The sequence below is a fragment of the Chiloscyllium punctatum genome, chromosome 46 (assembly GCF_047496795.1).
Source record: "Chiloscyllium punctatum isolate Juve2018m chromosome 46, sChiPun1.3, whole genome shotgun sequence".
Lineage (NCBI taxonomy): Eukaryota > Metazoa > Chordata > Chondrichthyes > Orectolobiformes > Hemiscylliidae > Chiloscyllium > Chiloscyllium punctatum.
The window spans coordinates 41,145,340-41,163,029 of record NC_092784.1 but is presented as its reverse complement, the minus strand read 5'-3'; the positions used below and the strand labels follow the sequence as shown (position 1 = coordinate 41,163,029).

Here is a 17,690-nt window from a genome sequence, read left to right as displayed (position 1 = left end):
TGGCTGATGTGATCAAGGTCATTGTACTCTGAGGTAACTTTGTTTGCTATCCATTACACTTCCAATTGCTCTTGAGATCGATGCTGTTTTACACGTGCAATATTTGTGACTCCATTTTTGACAATGAACACCCCTCCCCCTGTAATCCCCCAGTCAGCCCAGCCTAAAAATATCACCATGGCAGTTGGTGTTAGAATAGAATCCCTACAGTGCTGAAACAAGCCATTCAGCTCACCAACTCACTAAAGAGCATCCCACCTAGCCCCACCCTGTCCCAGTAACCCTGCATTTCCCATGGATAATGCAACTAACCTACACATCCCTGGACATTTCAGGCAATTTAACATGGCCAATCCACCTGGCCTGCACATATTTGAACTGTGGGAGAAAACCCACACAGACACGTGGAGAATGTGCAACTCCATAAAGACTAGTTGCCCAAGGATGGAATTGAACCCAGGTCCCTGGCACTATGAGGCAGCAGTGCTGATCACTGTTTACAAGGATATCTCTATACTGCTCGTGTGGAAAGACAGATGTCAAAAATATATGACAGAAACCTTGGGGGTAAAGATGTGGGCAAACCACCTCCAAAACAATGTGGTCGTGTAAAGTCGTGGACAATTGGCCCCTCTACAGGGGGTGGTGGGCTACTAAGTCAGGATGAGGAACAAATTGGAGAAACCTGAGGGAAAGATTTTGATATTTGGAGACACATAATGGGTCATTGAGTAGTGTGGCCCAATGGTTTGAGAGCCTGAGTCTAGGTTACAACCTCTCTGGTTCGTTCAAATCCTTATGTTTCAGTTTCTTGTGATTGTTTTATGACCTAATCAAGATAATGACAGGGACCAAGTGAGGATATATTTAGGGAAAGACTCCAGGTGCTGGTTAGCACTGTGCTGAGAAAACTGAGCCATGGGTCAAGATCAGGAAAAGATTTTAAAACGCATGTGGGAAACTTCACATGTTTCACCAAATACCCTGTCCTGACCCACATTGATGTTGGTAAACATGCCACTGTAATTATTATAGACAAGCTGGTTGGTTTAGCATCGAAATAGAGGAGTGTGGTAGACCACAGTTTGGACACAGGCCATGAGGAGACTATCAGCCCAGCTTGTCTGTATTGGCTCACTAAATGAATGATTTGTCTGGCTGCCCTTTGTTCCTATAACCCTGCCACTACTCTTTTTTTGATAAAATCCAATTTCTTTCCAATGCCTCAGTTGAACCTGCCACACTCTCAGGCAGATCCCAAACACTTGCTGCATGAGAAGGCCTCTCCTCGGGTCACCATTAATTCTTTAGGCAATTATCTTAAACCTGTATCTTCTCCTTCTCAATCCTTTCACCATTAGGAACTGTTTATCTCAATCTACCTTGTCCAGAGCACTCATAATTTTGAATACCTGTATCAAATTTGCCTCTTCTCCAAGGAAAGCAGTACCAACTTCTTCATTCAGTCCACATAACTGAAGTTCCTCATCCCTGGAGCTACTTTCACAAATCTCTTCTGCATTCTCTCTCTAATGCCTTCACATCACTCCTGAAGTGTGATGCCCCAAAACTGAATTGCAATATTCCAGCCAAGATCAAGCCACTGTCAATATAAACTTTACATAACTTCCTTGCTTTTGTACTCTATGCATGAATGTCAAGGGTATTCTTGAACATAAGAAATAGAAGCAGGAGTAGGCCATCAAGCCTGCTCGGCCTATCAATAAGATCATGGCTGATCTTTTCATGGCCTCAGCTCCACTTCCTTAATTCCTTTACTGTTCAAAAATCTATCTTTGCTTTTAAAACATTCAACAAGGTAGCATCAATTGCTTCACTGGGCAGGGGATTCCACAGTGAACAAGTTCCTCCTCAACTCAATGTTAAATCTGCTTCCACTTATTTTGTGTCTGTGCCATTTAGTTCTTTATTAAATACATTGTCAATCTCCCGTGACTTATGCACATAGACAACCAGGTCACTCTTAGCCTCTTTAGAATCATGCCTTTTATTTTTTATCATCACTTCACATTCTTCCTGTCAAAATTAATCTCTTTGCATTTTTCTACATTGAGTTAAATCTACCACTTGTCCACCCATCCCACCAGACTTTCTCCCAAGTTTTGTATCATTGGCAAATTTTCATTGGTTCATAGGTTCATAGGATATAGGAGCAGAATTAGGCCATTCAGCCCATCGAGTCTACTCTGCCATTCGATCATGACTGATATGCACCTCACCCTCATTTCCCCCCTTCTCATAGCCCTTCACCCCATTACCAATTAAAAATCTGACTCACTCCTCTTTAAATTTACTCACTGTCCCAGCATCAACTGCACTTTGGGGGAGCAAATTCCACAGACTGAGAACCTTTTGGGAAAAGTTGTTTCTTCTCACTTCTGTTTTAATATTGCTACCCCTTATCCTAAGACTATGACCTCTCATCATAGAATTCTCCGCAAGAGGTAGCATCCGTTCCACATCTATTTTATCCATATCTTTTATCATCTTGAATACCTCAATGTCATCTTCCCTCATTCTTCTAAATTCAGAGACTATAGCCTTAAACTGTTCAATCTCTCTTTATACAACAAACCCCTCATCCCTGGGATCAATCTAGTGAACGTCCTCTGAATTGCCTCCAATGCCATTACACCTTTCCTCAAACAAGGGGATCAAAACTGTGCACAATACTCCAGGTGTGTGTGGTACGTGTGTTGAGGCTTCTGTATCTTCTGCCTGACGGAAGAGGTCGTAGGAGATCATTACTGGGTTGCAGTGAGTCTTTGATGATGTTAGCAGCCTTGACATGGCAATGAGCCATGTAAACAAAGTCTAGGTGCATTCTAGGATGAGAGGTCATAGTCTTAGGATAAAGGGTAGCAATATCAAAACAGAAGTGAGGAGAAACAACTTTTCCCAAAGGGTTGTGAATCTGTGGAATTTGCTACCCCAAAGTGCAGTGGATGCTGGGACAGTGAGTAAATTTAAGGAGGAGTGAGACAGATTTTTAATTGGTAATGGGTTGAAGGGCTATGAGGAGAAGGGGGGAAAAATGGAGGTGAGGAGCATATCAGTCATGATCGAATGACAGAGCGGACCCGATGGGCTGAATGGCCTAATTCTGCTCCTATGTCCTACAAACCCATGAACCAATGAAAATTTGCAGATGATACAAAACTTGGGAGAAAATCTGGTGGAATGGGCGGACAAGTGGCAGATTTAACTCAATGCAAAATGATTAATTTTGACAGCAAGAATGTGAAGTTATGATATAAAATAAAAGACACAATTCTAAAGAGGTTAAGAGTGACCTGGTTGTTTATGTGCATAAGTTACCATCACTCCTGGGAACTTGGCACTTTCCACCCTCTTAACTCCTACTCCGTTGATGTAGATTGGGGTGAGATCTCCTCCTTTCTTCCATTCTTTAATTGATCAGTTCTTTAGTTTTGCTGATGTTGAGAGAGGTTGTTATCATTACACCAAGTCACCAAACCCTTTATCTACTTTCTGTATTCTGACTTGTCATTGTTTGATATCTATCCTTCTCAGCTGGTGTTGTCAGCAAACTTGTAGATGGCATCCATTCGGAATTTGGCAACATGGTTGTGGGTGACCAAGGAGTACAGCAGGGGGGCTGAGAATGCATCCTGGGGGGGGCGGGGCTCCAGTGATGAGGATTGTAGTGGAGGCGATGCAGTTGCCTATCCTCATTGATTGCCAACTATGGGTCAGGAAGCTGAGGATCCAGTTGCAGAGGACAGAGCCAAGACCAAGGACTTGGAGTTTTGAGATCAGTTTGGAGGAGATAATGGTGTTGAAGGCAGAGCTGAAGTCGATGAGCAGAAGTTTGACAGAGGTGTCCTTGTTGTCCAGATGTTCCAGGGATGAATGCAGGGCTAGGGAAATGGCATCCACTGTGGACCTGTAGGCAAATTGTAGGGGATTGAAACAGGCTGGGAGACTGGAATTGATGTGAACCATGACCAGCCACTCAAAGCACTTCATGATTATGGAGGTCAGAGTGACTGGGTGGTAGTCACTAAGGCACGTTGCAAGTGCTTTCTTAGGCACTGGGATTACAGTGGTCTTCTTGAAGCAGGTGGGGACTTTGGTTTATAGGATAAATAGGTTGAAGATGTCAGTGAATACCTCTAGCAGCTGGTCCACACGGATCTAAGTGCATGGTCAGGGACTCTGACGGGCCTGTCTCTCAGGACTCTCAGGAAGACCAATCTGATGTCTGCAGCGGGGATGGAGGGAACAAGTCCATCCGGAGCTGTCATGGCAGGTGACACCACACCGCTGGCATTCTGCTCAAACCGAGCATAGAAAGCATTGAGCAGATCAGGGAGGAATATGTCTTTGTCCACTTGAACAGCTTGGCTAAGGGAGCAGTAAGTTCTGGAAAACAAGTCTTTGTCAAAATGTTGTCAGGGCCCATACCCTTTGCAATATCCAGTGCCTCCAAACATTTCTTGACATCATATGGGGTTGGGTTGAGTAAAGACTAATATCTGTGATGCTAGGCATCATTAGAGGAGGCAGAGATGGATCAACCACTCGGCTTTTCTGGCTGAAGGTTGCTGCAAAAGCTTCAGCCTTATCTGTTGCGCTGATGTATTGGGCTCTTGCTGCATTGAGGATGGGGATACTTGTGGAGTCTCCTTCTCAGTGAGTTGTTTAATTGTTCACCACCATTTTTCACTGGTTGTGTCGGAACTGCAGAGCTTCGGACTGATCCTTGGCTGTGGGATCACTTAGCTCTATCACTTGTTGCTTATGCTGTTTGGCATGCGAGTAGTCCTGTTTGGTGGCTTCACCAGGTTGACACCTCATTTTTAGGTATGCCCGGTGCTGCTCCTGGAGTGCCTTCCTGCACTCTCCACTGAACTAGGGTTGATCCCCTGGCTTGATGGTAATGGTTGAGTGGGGGATATGTCAGGCTATGTGGTTGCAGATTGTGCTGGAGTACACTTCTGTTGCTGTTATTGGCCCACAGCATCTCATGAATGTCCAGTCTTGAGTTGCTCGATCTGTTCAAAGTCTGTCCCATTTAGCATGGTGATGGTGCCACACAACATGATGGAGGTTATTCTCAAAGTGAAGGTGGGAATTCATCTCCAAAAGGACTGTGCGGTTGACACTCTTACAGATACTGTCATGGACAGATTTATCTGCAGTTGGCAGGTTGGTAAGGATGAGGTCAAGCATGCTTTTCCCTCACATAGTACATAGAACATTACAGCACAGTACAGGCCCTTTGAACCTCGATGTTGCATTCTGAAGTCCATCTAACCTACACTATTCCATTATTATCCACATATTTATCCAATGACCATTTAAATTCCTTTAACGTTGGCGAGTCTACCACTGTTGCAGACAGTGTGTTCCATGCCCGTACTACTCTCTGAGTAAAGAACCCACTTCTGACATCTGTCCTATATCTATCTCCCCACAACTTAAATCTATGTCTCCTCATGCTAGCCATCACCATCCAAGGTAAAAGGCTCTCACTGTCCACCCTATCTAATCCTCTGATTATCTTATATGTCTCAATTAAGTCATCCCTCAACTTTCTTCTCTCTAATGAAAAAAATCTCATGTACCTCAGCCTTTCCTCATAAGACCTGCCTTCCATACCAGGCATCATCCTGGTAAATCTCGTTCTGAACCCTTTCCAAAGCTTCCTATAATGCAATGACCAGAAATGTAAGCAACATTCCAAGTGCGGCCGCACCAGAGTTTTATACAGCTGCGACATGTCCTCATGGCTCCAAAACGCAATTCCTCCACCAATAAAACCTAACACACTGTACACGTTCTTAACAACCCTATCAACCTGGATGGCAACTTTCAGGGATCTATGCACATGGACACCAAGATCTCTCTGCTTATCCACACTACAAAAATCTTACCATTAGCCCAGTACTCTGTATCCTCTTGTGCTTTCCAAAGTGAATCACCTCACACTTTTCCACATTAAACTCCATTTGCCACCTCTCAGCCCAGCTCTGCAGTTTATCTATGTCCCTCTGTAACCTACACCATCCTTCGGCACTATGCCCTCATCTAGGTTATTTATAAAAATGACAAACATCAGTGGCCCCAAAACAGATCCTTGCAGTAACTAAACTCCAGGATGAACATTTCTCATTAACCACCACCCTCTATCTTCTTACAGCTAACCAATTTCTGATCCAAACTGCTAAATCACCCATTATCCCATGCCTCTGTATTTCCTGCAATAGCCTACCATGGGGAACCTTACCAAACGTTTTACTGAAATCCATGTACATCACATCAACTGCTTTACTCTCATCCATCTGTTTGGTCACGATCTCAAAGAACGACCCACCCTTCACAAAACCGTGTTGACTATCCCTAATCAACTTATTCCTTTCTCGGTGATTATAAATCCTATCTCTTATAATCCTTTCAAACACTTTACCAAAACCGAAGAAAGGCTCACTGGTCTACATTTACCAGGGTTGTCTCTACTTCTTGAACAAGGGGATAATGTTTGCTATCCTCCAGTCTTCTGGCACTCTTTCTGTTGACAATGATGACATAAAGGTCAAAGGCAAGGGCTCTGCAATCTCTTCCCTGGCTTCCTATTTTATCTACAGATTAGATTCCCTACAGTGCCCTTTGGCCCAAAAAGTCCATACTGACCCTCTGAAGAGCAACCCAGCCAGACCCACTCCCCTCCATTTACCCCTGACTAATGCACCTAACACTACAGGCAATTTAGCATGGTCAATTCATCTGATCAGCACATCTTTGGATTGTGGGAGGAAACCGGAGCACCCGGAGGAAATCCACGCAGACACAGGGAGAATGTGCAAGCTCCACACAGACAGATGCCCGAGACTGGAATCGAACCTCGGACCCTGGTGCTGTGAGGCAACAGTGCTAACCACTGAGCCACTGTACCACCCAATTCTATTTTCACACTTTCCAAAATTGCTAACACCTCGTCCTTATGAACCTCAATCCTGTTTAGTCTAATAGCCCATATCTCAGCATTCTCCTCGACAACATTGTCTTTTTCCTGTATGAATATTGACAAAAAATATTCATTTAATGCCTCCCATATCTCTTCAGATTGCACGCACAGCTTCCCACTACTGTCCTTGACTGGCCCTAATCTCACTCCAGTCATTGTTTTATTCCTGACATACCTAGAGAAATCTTTTGGTTTTCCTTGATCCTACCTGTCAAAGACTTCTCATGTTCCCATCTGGTTCTTCATAGCTCTCCCTTTAGGTCCTTCTTGGCTAACTTGTATCTCTCAAGCGCCCGAGCTGGGCCTTCACTCCTCATCTTAAGATAGGCCTCCTTCTTCTTCTTGATAAGAGATTCAACTTCTTCAGTAAACCATGGTTCCCTCGCTCAACCACTTCCTCCCTGCCTGTCCATACTTATCAAGGACACGCAGTAGCTGTTCCTTGAACAAGCTCCACATTTCAATTGTGCCCATCCCCTGCAGTTTCCTTTCATATCCTTTGCATTTAAATGTGGCCTAATTGCCTCATAATTGCCTTTCCCTCAGCTATAACACCTGCCCTGAGGTCTATATCTATCCCTTTCCATCATTAAAGTAAACATAACTGAATTGTGATTACTATCACCAAAGTGCCCACCTATCTCCAAATCTAACACCTGGCTGGGTTCCTTACCAGGTACCAAATCTAATGCGGTTTCTCCTCTTGTTGGCCTGTCAACGTACTATGTCAGGAAACCCTCCTGCATACATCGGACAAAAACTGACCGATCTATAGTACTCGAATTATAGCATTTTCAGTCAATGTTTGGTAAGTTGAAGGCCCCCATAACAACTTCCCTGTTACTTTTGCTCTCATCCAGTATCATCTTTGCTATCCTTTCCTCTACATCTCTGGAACTTTTTGGAGACCTATAGAAAACTCCCAACAGGGTGACCTCTCCTTTCCTCTTTTGAACCCTAGCCCATACTACCTCAGTTAGATGAGTCCTCATCAAATGTCCTTTCTGCCACTGTAATACTGTCCTTGACTAATAATGCCACACCTCCTCCCCCCTTTTACCACCTTCCTTGATCTTACCGAAACATCTAAACCCAGAACCTGCAACAACCATTCCTGTCCCTGCTCTATCCATGTCTCTGAAATGGCCACATCAAAGTACCAGGTACCAAACATGCTCACCAGCTTCTGCATACCCAGTCTAGCAGCTATGTCCTTTAGGACCCAACCAGTTTGATCAGATGTACTGCTGCCAAGCCACTCTTGGTGGTGAACATTGAAATCACCCACCCAGAGTACATTTCATGCCCTGGCCATCCTCAGTGCTTCCTCCAAGAGTTGTTCAACATGAAGAGTACGGATTTATAAGCCGAGGGAAGACAATATACAGTAATCAGCAAATGATTTCTTGGCCCATGTTTAACCTGCATCCATTAGACTTTATGGAGTCCAGAGTCAATGTCAAGGACTCCCAGGTCAACCACCTCCCCACTGTATACCCCTGTGCTGCCACCTCTACTGGGTCTGTCCTGACAATGGGTCAGGATATATCTGGGGATGGTAGTGGTGGTGTCAGTAAGATGTGATTGCCTGAGTGTGACTATGTCAGACTATTGCTTGACTAGGGTGGGAGTCAACCACATTTCTCTGGAAGTCACACATAGGCCAGACCAAGTGAGGATGGCAAATTTTCTTCGCTTTTCACACAGATGCCTAGAGTATTAACTGAGTTTCCTGGATTAGTAGTCTAAAGATAGTATTACTAGGCCACAGCCTCCCCTGGGGTTCTGGATTATTTGTTCAGTGACATGGTAACAGAAAGTGAGAACTGCAGATGCTGGCGAACATCTTCAACATTCTTGATGAAGAGCTTATGCTTGAAACATGGACTGTCCTGTTCCTCGGATGCTGATTTTCCAGCGTCACACATTTTGACAGTGATATTTTAGGTCAACCCATAGCACGTAGACTGCAGCAGTTCAAGAGGGTAGCGCACCACCATTGTCTCAAGTGCCAACTATGGACAGGCAATAAATGCTGGGCCCAACCAGCGGCGCCCACATCTCACAAATTAATTTTTAAAAATTAATGCTACACCACCTGCCACATGATGAAAAACAATTAGAAGGAAGTGCTAATGACGAGGTGAAGTAAGGTGGCAGGAGGCTTGTGTGAAGTACAAAGACCAGTATAGAGGAGTTGGGCTAAATGGCCTGGTTTTGTGATATAAAAATGGGTCTGATGGAATCAGGCATTTTTTTTTTCTCTATAGATGATTGGGGAGATGTATGCAGTGGTGGAAATGCATGTTTCTGAAGGGTTCCAGGCTCTGCTCAGGGAGAATGAGGAGCAAAGCCTGCAACTGGAGAAGAAAATTCGCTCAGACTTCAATCAAATCCTCACCTCCAAGAAGCAGCTTGTGGCTAAACTCCAAGGTATGAGGCTGTCTTAAACTTTCTTCTGGTCATAGGGTTAGAGACCAGCAGATCTGAGACTCAACAATAATTGCATCTTAGCAAACATTGATCTCCTGAATCCTGCAATCCTGAAAATTTCTATTGGCCTCACCAAATCCCAGTCTTTGGTGGGTGCAAGTTCCACACGCCCATTTACCCTTGGAGTTCTGCTTGCATTACCATGTTTATCCAGCAAACGGACATGTCAAGATCAATTGATCAATCCACCCCATCTCAACCATTTGTCCATCCTCCACCCCGCTCATTCACCTACGTCCTGAGAGAGGTAAATGAACACAGGAACCAAACTGATGGATCTGTCCGATATCATTACTTAGGGATTGTCTATGATGTGAGTCATCTCTCGCAGGGAATATCCCTCTGGCAGTGGGATGGAAGGAAATGGCGAGGGACAGAGATGGATGTGGGCTAGAGAGGGACATGGGGTGGAGTTGCTGAGGGGTGTGGCGATGAACCTGGGATGTAGATGGCAGAGGAATGGAGATGACCAAAAGATGGAGATGGCCCTGGGATGGAGATGGCCCTGGGGTGGAGATGGCCCTGGGGTGGAGATGGCCTGGGGATGAAGATGGCCCTGGGGTGGAGATGGCCCTGGGGTGGAGATGGCCCTGGGGTGGAGATGGCCCTGGGGTGGAGATGGCCCTGGGGTGGAGATGACCTGGGGGTGGAGATGTCCCTGGGGTGGAGATGGCCTGGGGATGGAGATGGCCAGTGAACAGAAATGCATCTGTGACAGATATGGCCAGGTGATGGAGATGGCCGGGGGTCAGAGATGCTAGGGATGAAAATGGCCAGGGATGGAGATGGCTGGGGGACAGATATGGCCAAGGACCAGAGATAACCCTGGGATGGAGATGGCTAGAGGATATGGCTGATGAGGCTTGATCCTGACGTGAGTTGCTTTTCCACAGAGTCACTGGGCGAGCATGTACGATGGTGCTGCGAAGCACAGGTACGGCCCCACCTGGAGTCAGCACGGGACAGGCTGGCTGATCCCATGAATGCTGGCCTTGAGGAAACTCGAAGATTGTTCTCTGAGGAAGTGAGCCGAGTGATCAGTGTGGTGAAGAGCACAGAGCAAAGCAGCAGCTCTCTGGCCGAGGTGACAATCTACAATCTCTCCTTCAAATCAGGATCGGACCTGGGAACAGAGAAATAGGAGCAAAGTCTTTGATGAATAGATATGTACAAGCGTATGCATAAGAAGCAGGAGTAATCCTCAAACCTGCTTGCCATTTGAGAAGATCATGACTGATCTGACTGCAGCACCAACTCCCCATTCCTATTCTTTAACTCCTTTGTCAATAACAATCACTCCAACCCAACCTTAAAAACATTCAAATGCCCTGCATTCACCGTCCTCTGTGGAAGAGAATTTCACAGAAGAGAGAAAGAATTCTCCTCATCTCTGTCGTAAATGGAAGATGTCTTATTTTTAAATTGCGTCCCTTAGTCCTATTCTGTTCTACAAGGAGAAACATTCTTTCAGCATCTTTCTTATTGAGTTTTCCTGGGATTGTGTGACTTTCAGTCATTTGTCCTTCTCAGCTCCAACTGATATAGACCCATTTATAAAATAACCTGGACTGAATCTCCTCCCAGTGGCTGCTAATGTCTTTCTCAATGAGGCAGCCAAAGCTGTACTATAGTTTGATCTTATGAGAGGAAGCCAACTCTCTGGATAACAAGAGTGCCGTCATAGAGTGGAACTACCAGTGCAGTCACAGGATAGTAATCCAGCTGAGCTCCTCACCAGCTCCACAATTGTAGCAAAACATTCTTATCTTCTATTCCATTCCCCTTTCATCAAATGACAACATACCACTTGCCTTTCTGATCACTTGCTATGCCTGCATACATCCAAGTCAACACGTTATACTCCATTGGTCAATTTTTTGACCACTCCCTTAACCTACCACAATACCCCTCACACTAAACCTTCCTCGCAACTTACTTTCTCACGAGTCTTTGTACAATTGGCGAGTTTTGCAAGCTCCCTTCATTCGACTTATTTGTACTGATTGTAAATAACAGGTTCAAGCACTGAACCCCATTAGGTCCAACCTGGAAATAACACATTTATGTGGTTTGCTTCCAGTTAGTTTACCGATTCTCTGTCTGGCTCCTCCTTAAATTTACTCATGGTCCTGGCATCCACCACACTCTGGGGGACTGAGTTCCACAGATTCATGATCCTTTGAGAGAAGTAATTCCTCATCATCTCTGTTTTAAATCTGCAATCCCTTATCCTCAAACTATGACCTCTCATTCTAATTGCTCCAAAAACGGTAAACATCTATTCTCAGGGGTCTGAGGAAGAATGGCTGCTTGGTAACATGGCAGGGGCAGTAACAGATTGGAGGTATTAAACATGAGATTCTGGCGCTTAGCAATGGGAAGTGGGGGCCAAGAGGCTGATCTTTGGGTTGCACATCATTTGCATCTAGTCACTGAGTCAAAGGTCACTGTAGGTTCTGCTTAATGGAGATGTAACCTCACTTTGGACAGAAGTGACTGAGAGAGAAGCCTGTGATTCCACCATGACTATCTGATTGTGTGGCTGCCCCATATTGTGTCCTCGGTCCCATTTGTCACTTGGCACTGATGAGGTTTTGGCTTGAGGTTCCTTACTTTGTCGTTCTCATTTGAATTTCTCATTGACCTTTCTCTCAGGTCTGCAGCCAGCTCCAAGCCCTGCCGTATCAATCTGCCCACGTGCAGCACTGCTACAAGAAGACAGAAACACTGGAGCAGTCACTAAGCGAGCTGGAACCTCGATTCTCTTTCACTGGCTTTCGATTTCTAATCCAGCGGGCACAGAATATCATCCAACAGGTGCCAGACATCCAGTAGACTGGAATAATATACACTCACATATAACACACAGACTGTCACACACAGACTGACACATACACAGAGTAACAGACACAGCCTGACGCACACACACACACAGCCTGGCACGCACACAGTCTAATACACACACAGCCTGACGCACACAGACTGACATACACACAGCCTGAGATACACACAGTCTGATACACACACAGCCTGACACACACAGTATGACACACACACAGACTGACATACACACAGCCTGACACGCACAGTCTGATACACACACAGCCTGACACGCACACAGTCTGATGCACACACAGCCTGGTGCACACACACAGACTGACATACACACAGCCTGACACAAACACAGACTGACATACACACAGCCTGACACACACAGTGTGACACACACAGACTGACGTACACACAGCCTGACACGCACACACAGCCTGACACGCACACAGCCTGGTGCACACACACAGTCTGATACACACACAGCCTGATGCACACACACAGACTGACACACACACAGTATGACACACACACAGTATGACACACACACTGTATGACACACACACAGTATGACACACACACAGTATGACACACACACAGACTGACATACACACAGTATGACACACACAGACTGACGTACACACAGCCTGACACGCACAAAGTCTGATACACACAAAGCCTAACACACACAGTCTGACACACACACAGACTGATACACACACAGCCTGACACACACACAGTCTGATACACACACAGCCTGACACACAGAGTAACACACACACAGCCTGACACACACATACAGAGTAACACACACAGCCTGACAGAAACACACACACACACACACACACAGACTGATGTATGCATACAGACTGACACATAGACTGACATACACATACGGTTTGACACGCACGTGCACACACACACACATACACACACACAGATCCATACACACAGACTGACACATACACACAAATTCACAAACGCACACAGACTAGCATACACATGCATTCTGACACACACACACACACACACACACACACACACACACACACACACACACATAGTCCTTAAACACAGGTGGGGTGCCGGAGGACTGAAGGGTTGCTCATGTGGTTCCCCTGTACAAGAAGGGTACTAGGGATATTCCAGGTAAATACATACCAGTGAGCTTCACGTCAGTGGTGGGAAAATTGATGGAGAAGGTACTGAGAGATAAAATCTATTTATATTGGAAAAGAATAGGCAACATGATTTTGTACGGAGGAGATCGTGCCTTACCAACTTAATAGAGTTCTTTGAGGAAGTGACCAGGTTGATAAATGAAGGAAAGGTTGTAAATGTCATATACATGGACTTTAGTAAGGCGTTTGAAAAGGTTCCCCATGGTAAACTAATAGAGAAAGTGAAGCCACATGGTGTGCAGGGTATTCGAGCTAGGTGGATAAAGAACTGGTTGAGCAACAGGAAACAGAGAGTAGTAGTTGAAGGGAATTTCTCGAAATGGAGAAAGGTGACCAGTGGTGTTCCACAGGGGTCAGTGCTGGGGCCAATGTAACATATACAAATGATCTGGAATAGGACACTGTTGGTATGAACGGCACTGTTGGTATGAACATCAAGTTTGCAGATGACATGAAGTTTGGTGGAGTACCAGAAAGCATGGGGGACTGTCAAAGAATACAGGAGAATATAGATAGACTGGAGATTTGGTCAGAGAAGTGGCAAATGGAGTTCAATCCAGGCAAATGTAAGGTGAAGTCTAATTCTAGAGCGAATTATACAGTAAATGCTGGAGCCTTGTGAAAAGTTAATGAGCAGAGAGATCTGGGAGTTCAGGTCAATTGTATCCTGAAGGTTGCTGCATAGATGGAGAGAGTGGTCAAAAAGGCATATGGTAAGCTTTCCTTCACTGGCTGGGATAATGAGTATAAGAGCTGGCAGGTCATGTTAAAATTGTACATGACATTGGTTCGGCCACATTTAGAATACTGTGTACAGTTCTGGTCGCCACATTACCAAAACACATTGTCTATTAAAGAATTGGATAGAGCTCTTAAAGATAGTGGAGTCAAGGGGTATGGAGATAAGGCTGGAACAGGATACTGATTAGGAATGATCAGCCATGATCATTATGAATGGCGGTGCAGGCTCGAAGGGCAGAATGGCCTACTCCTGCATCTATTGTCTATTGTCTAAAACGATGTGGACACTATGGAGAGGGTGTTGCCTGGTATGGAAGGTGCTCGCTATGAAGAGAGGTTGAATAGGTTAGGTTTGTTTTCATTAGAAAAAATAAAGTCTGAGGGGATTGAGGTCCACAAAATCATGAAGGTTATAGACAGGGTAGATAAAGATAAGCTTTTTTCCAGGGTGAGGGATTCAATAACAAGAGGTCATGCTTTCAAGGTGAGAGGTGAAAAGTTTAAAGGGGATACATGTGGCAAGTACTTTACACAGGCATTCGTAGGTGCCTGGAACGCGTTGCCAGCAGAGATAGTAGAGGCAGGCATGGTATATTAATTTAAGATGCGTCTGGACAGATACATGAGGAGGTGGGGAGCAGGGGGATACAGATGGTTAGGAACTGGGCGACAGGTTTAGACAATAGATTTGGATTGGCTCAGGTTTGGAGGCCAAAGGTCTATTCATGGGCTTTAAATTTTCTTTATTCTTTGTTCTTCTTTATATATGTGCACATAGATTGACACATACAGATTGACCTACCCATGGACTGACATGCACATAAACTGACATGCACACACAGACTGAACCACATACACATACAGGCTGACATATACACACAGACTGACAAACACACAAACATACATAAACTAGCATATGCACACAAACTGACACATGCACACACTTTGACATACAGGATGTACACAAGCTGACATGCACACATACACACAGACGGTCATAGACACACACAGACTGACACATGCACACAGACTGATACATGCAGACACACTGACATACACATACACAAAGACTGACACACAAACAAGCTGACGTCTGGACATGCACACACACACAAACTGGCACACACGTCACAGAATGACATACAGACACAGACTGACGCACATAAACTGACACATGCATACAGACTGATGTATGCACAAAGATGGACGGACACACAGAGACTGACATACACAAAGATGCAAACCGACATATGCAGACACATGCAGACATGAAGACAGAGATACAGGCAAACATACAGTCACAGAGACACAGACATATGCATGCAGACAGAAAAATGCAGACACATGCAAATATACAAACAGAGATACTGACACGAATACGTGTTCAAGACAGACAGATACACACACAGGCATACGCAGAGTGATACGGATGTGCACATATACACAAACACTGAAACACAGAGACAGCTACAAAACACACATTCAAACACACAGAAACTATCACACACCCACATTGACAAATAAAACTGTAGACACACACAAACACCTAGAGATGCAAATGGGCAGACATATACACAGACACATACAGATGCAGAAATGTACACATGTACAATCACACACACATAAACGTGCACATATTTAGGTAGAGACACAAAAACAGGTAATCACACGTGCATGCACACAAGGGACTGATAAGCTAATCAACATGCACAAATGACATACTGGAACACACATGAGCATGTTTGCAGATTTGTGAATCTTCTCTTACTGAGATAAATACACACAAATGGACACAAACGTGCACATGCTATTCAATAGTGTAAAATAGTATTTAAAATAGGTAAAACTAAAGAAGTTTGGAAAAGACCTAATTGAATTATAAGGCAGGCAGCTTTCCTGACATGAGTTTTGTTTTATTCATTCACAAGATGTGGGTGTCATTGGCCAGACCAGCATTTATTGCTCATTCGAAATTGCCCAGAAAGCAAGAGTCAATCACATTGCCATGGGTCCGGAGTTACGTGTAGGCTAGATCAGGCAGTTTCCTTCCCTGAAGGACATTAGTGAACCAGATGAGCTTTTCCAATAATTGACAATGGTTATCATTAGATTGTTAATTCCAGATGTTTATTGAATTCAAATTCCACCATCTGCCTTGGCAAGATTTGAACCTCACTCCCCAGAGCATTACTTTGGTCTCTAGATTAACAATCCAGCGATCATACCACCAGGCCATCAGCTCCCCAATAGTCATTGTTTTGGGAGTTACTGTAAATCATTAGCCATCCTCTCAGAGAACTGACTCAGTCACAATTACCGATGGGTTCAGTTTCTTATTAGAGTCATAGAGTTGTACAGCACAGAAACAGACCCTTCAGTCCAATTTGTCCATGCCGACTAGATATCCTAAATTAATCTAGACCCATTTGCCAGCACTTGGCCCATATTCCTCTAAACCCTTCTTATTCACATACCCATCTAGATGCCTTTTAAATGTTGTAATTGCACCAAACTCCATCAATTGCTCTGGCAGCTCATGCCATATCCGCGCTACCCTCTGTGTGAAAAATGTTGCCCTTTCCTGAGTGGCTCCTTTCTGCAAGATCACGAGAATAAAAGGAAAGACTTGCATTTGTGTTGCACCTTTCACAATCGCTAGATGCTTTACAGTCGATGGAAATGTAGTTACTGTTATAATGAAGAGACTCAGCAGCCAACTCACACTCCTCTCCGCAGTGCTGTGATAATGAATCTGGTTTTCCCATGTTCTTCGAGGGACACGTTGTGGCAAGAACACAAGGGATAACTCCCTCCCTTTCCTCCAAATGTGCCAAGAATCTTTTACATCAGGCCAAGTGGAAAGGTGGGCCCTTGCATGTGGAAGACGGCACCACTGACAGTGCAGCATTTTCACAGGAGTATCAGCCATGACGTTTGGACTTAATTGCTGGATCGGGACTTAAACTCTGAATCTCGTGACTCAGACATGAAAACATTACCAACTGAGGCACAGAAAGCATCCCTCAGAAAGGGCTTTGCTGTCGAGTCTTGGCTGTGCTTCGATCTGATGGGTGAATATTCAGGGAGCAGTTACATTTTCACACGGACACATCCAAACTTGTAGACTTTGAAGGCAGCAGGGCAAGGTGATTTAAAATAAAAGGATTCTAGTTTATGTCCTGAACCTTTGCAAAGAGAGGGATGGAGTGAAAGAGCCAGGAAGTTACAGTGAAAATAGGGAAGTGATTGCTGGGCCCCTTGCTGAGATATTTGTATCATCGATACTCACAGGTGAGGTGCCGGAAGACTGGAGGTTGGTTAATGTGGTGCCACTGTTTAAGAAGGGTGGTAAGGAAAAGCCAGGGAACTATAGACCAGTGAGCCTGACATCAGTGGCTGGCAAGTTGTTGGAAGGAATCCTGAGGGACAGGATT

General features: G+C 44.7%; 1 protein-coding gene across 1 annotated transcript in view; it reads left to right on the top strand.

Moving 5' to 3' along the window:
• Window positions 1-17,690, top strand: part of LOC140467974 (protein Niban 1-like) — a 61,846-nt gene that overhangs the window by 29,181 nt on the left and 14,975 nt on the right. The window contains exons 8-10 of the mRNA XM_072564073.1: window positions 9,283-9,445; window positions 10,399-10,589; window positions 12,161-12,322. Coding sequence (XP_072420174.1) covers window positions 9,283-9,445; window positions 10,399-10,589; window positions 12,161-12,322 — 516 coding nt within the window. The remainder of the gene's footprint in view (window positions 1-9,282; window positions 9,446-10,398; window positions 10,590-12,160; window positions 12,323-17,690) is intronic.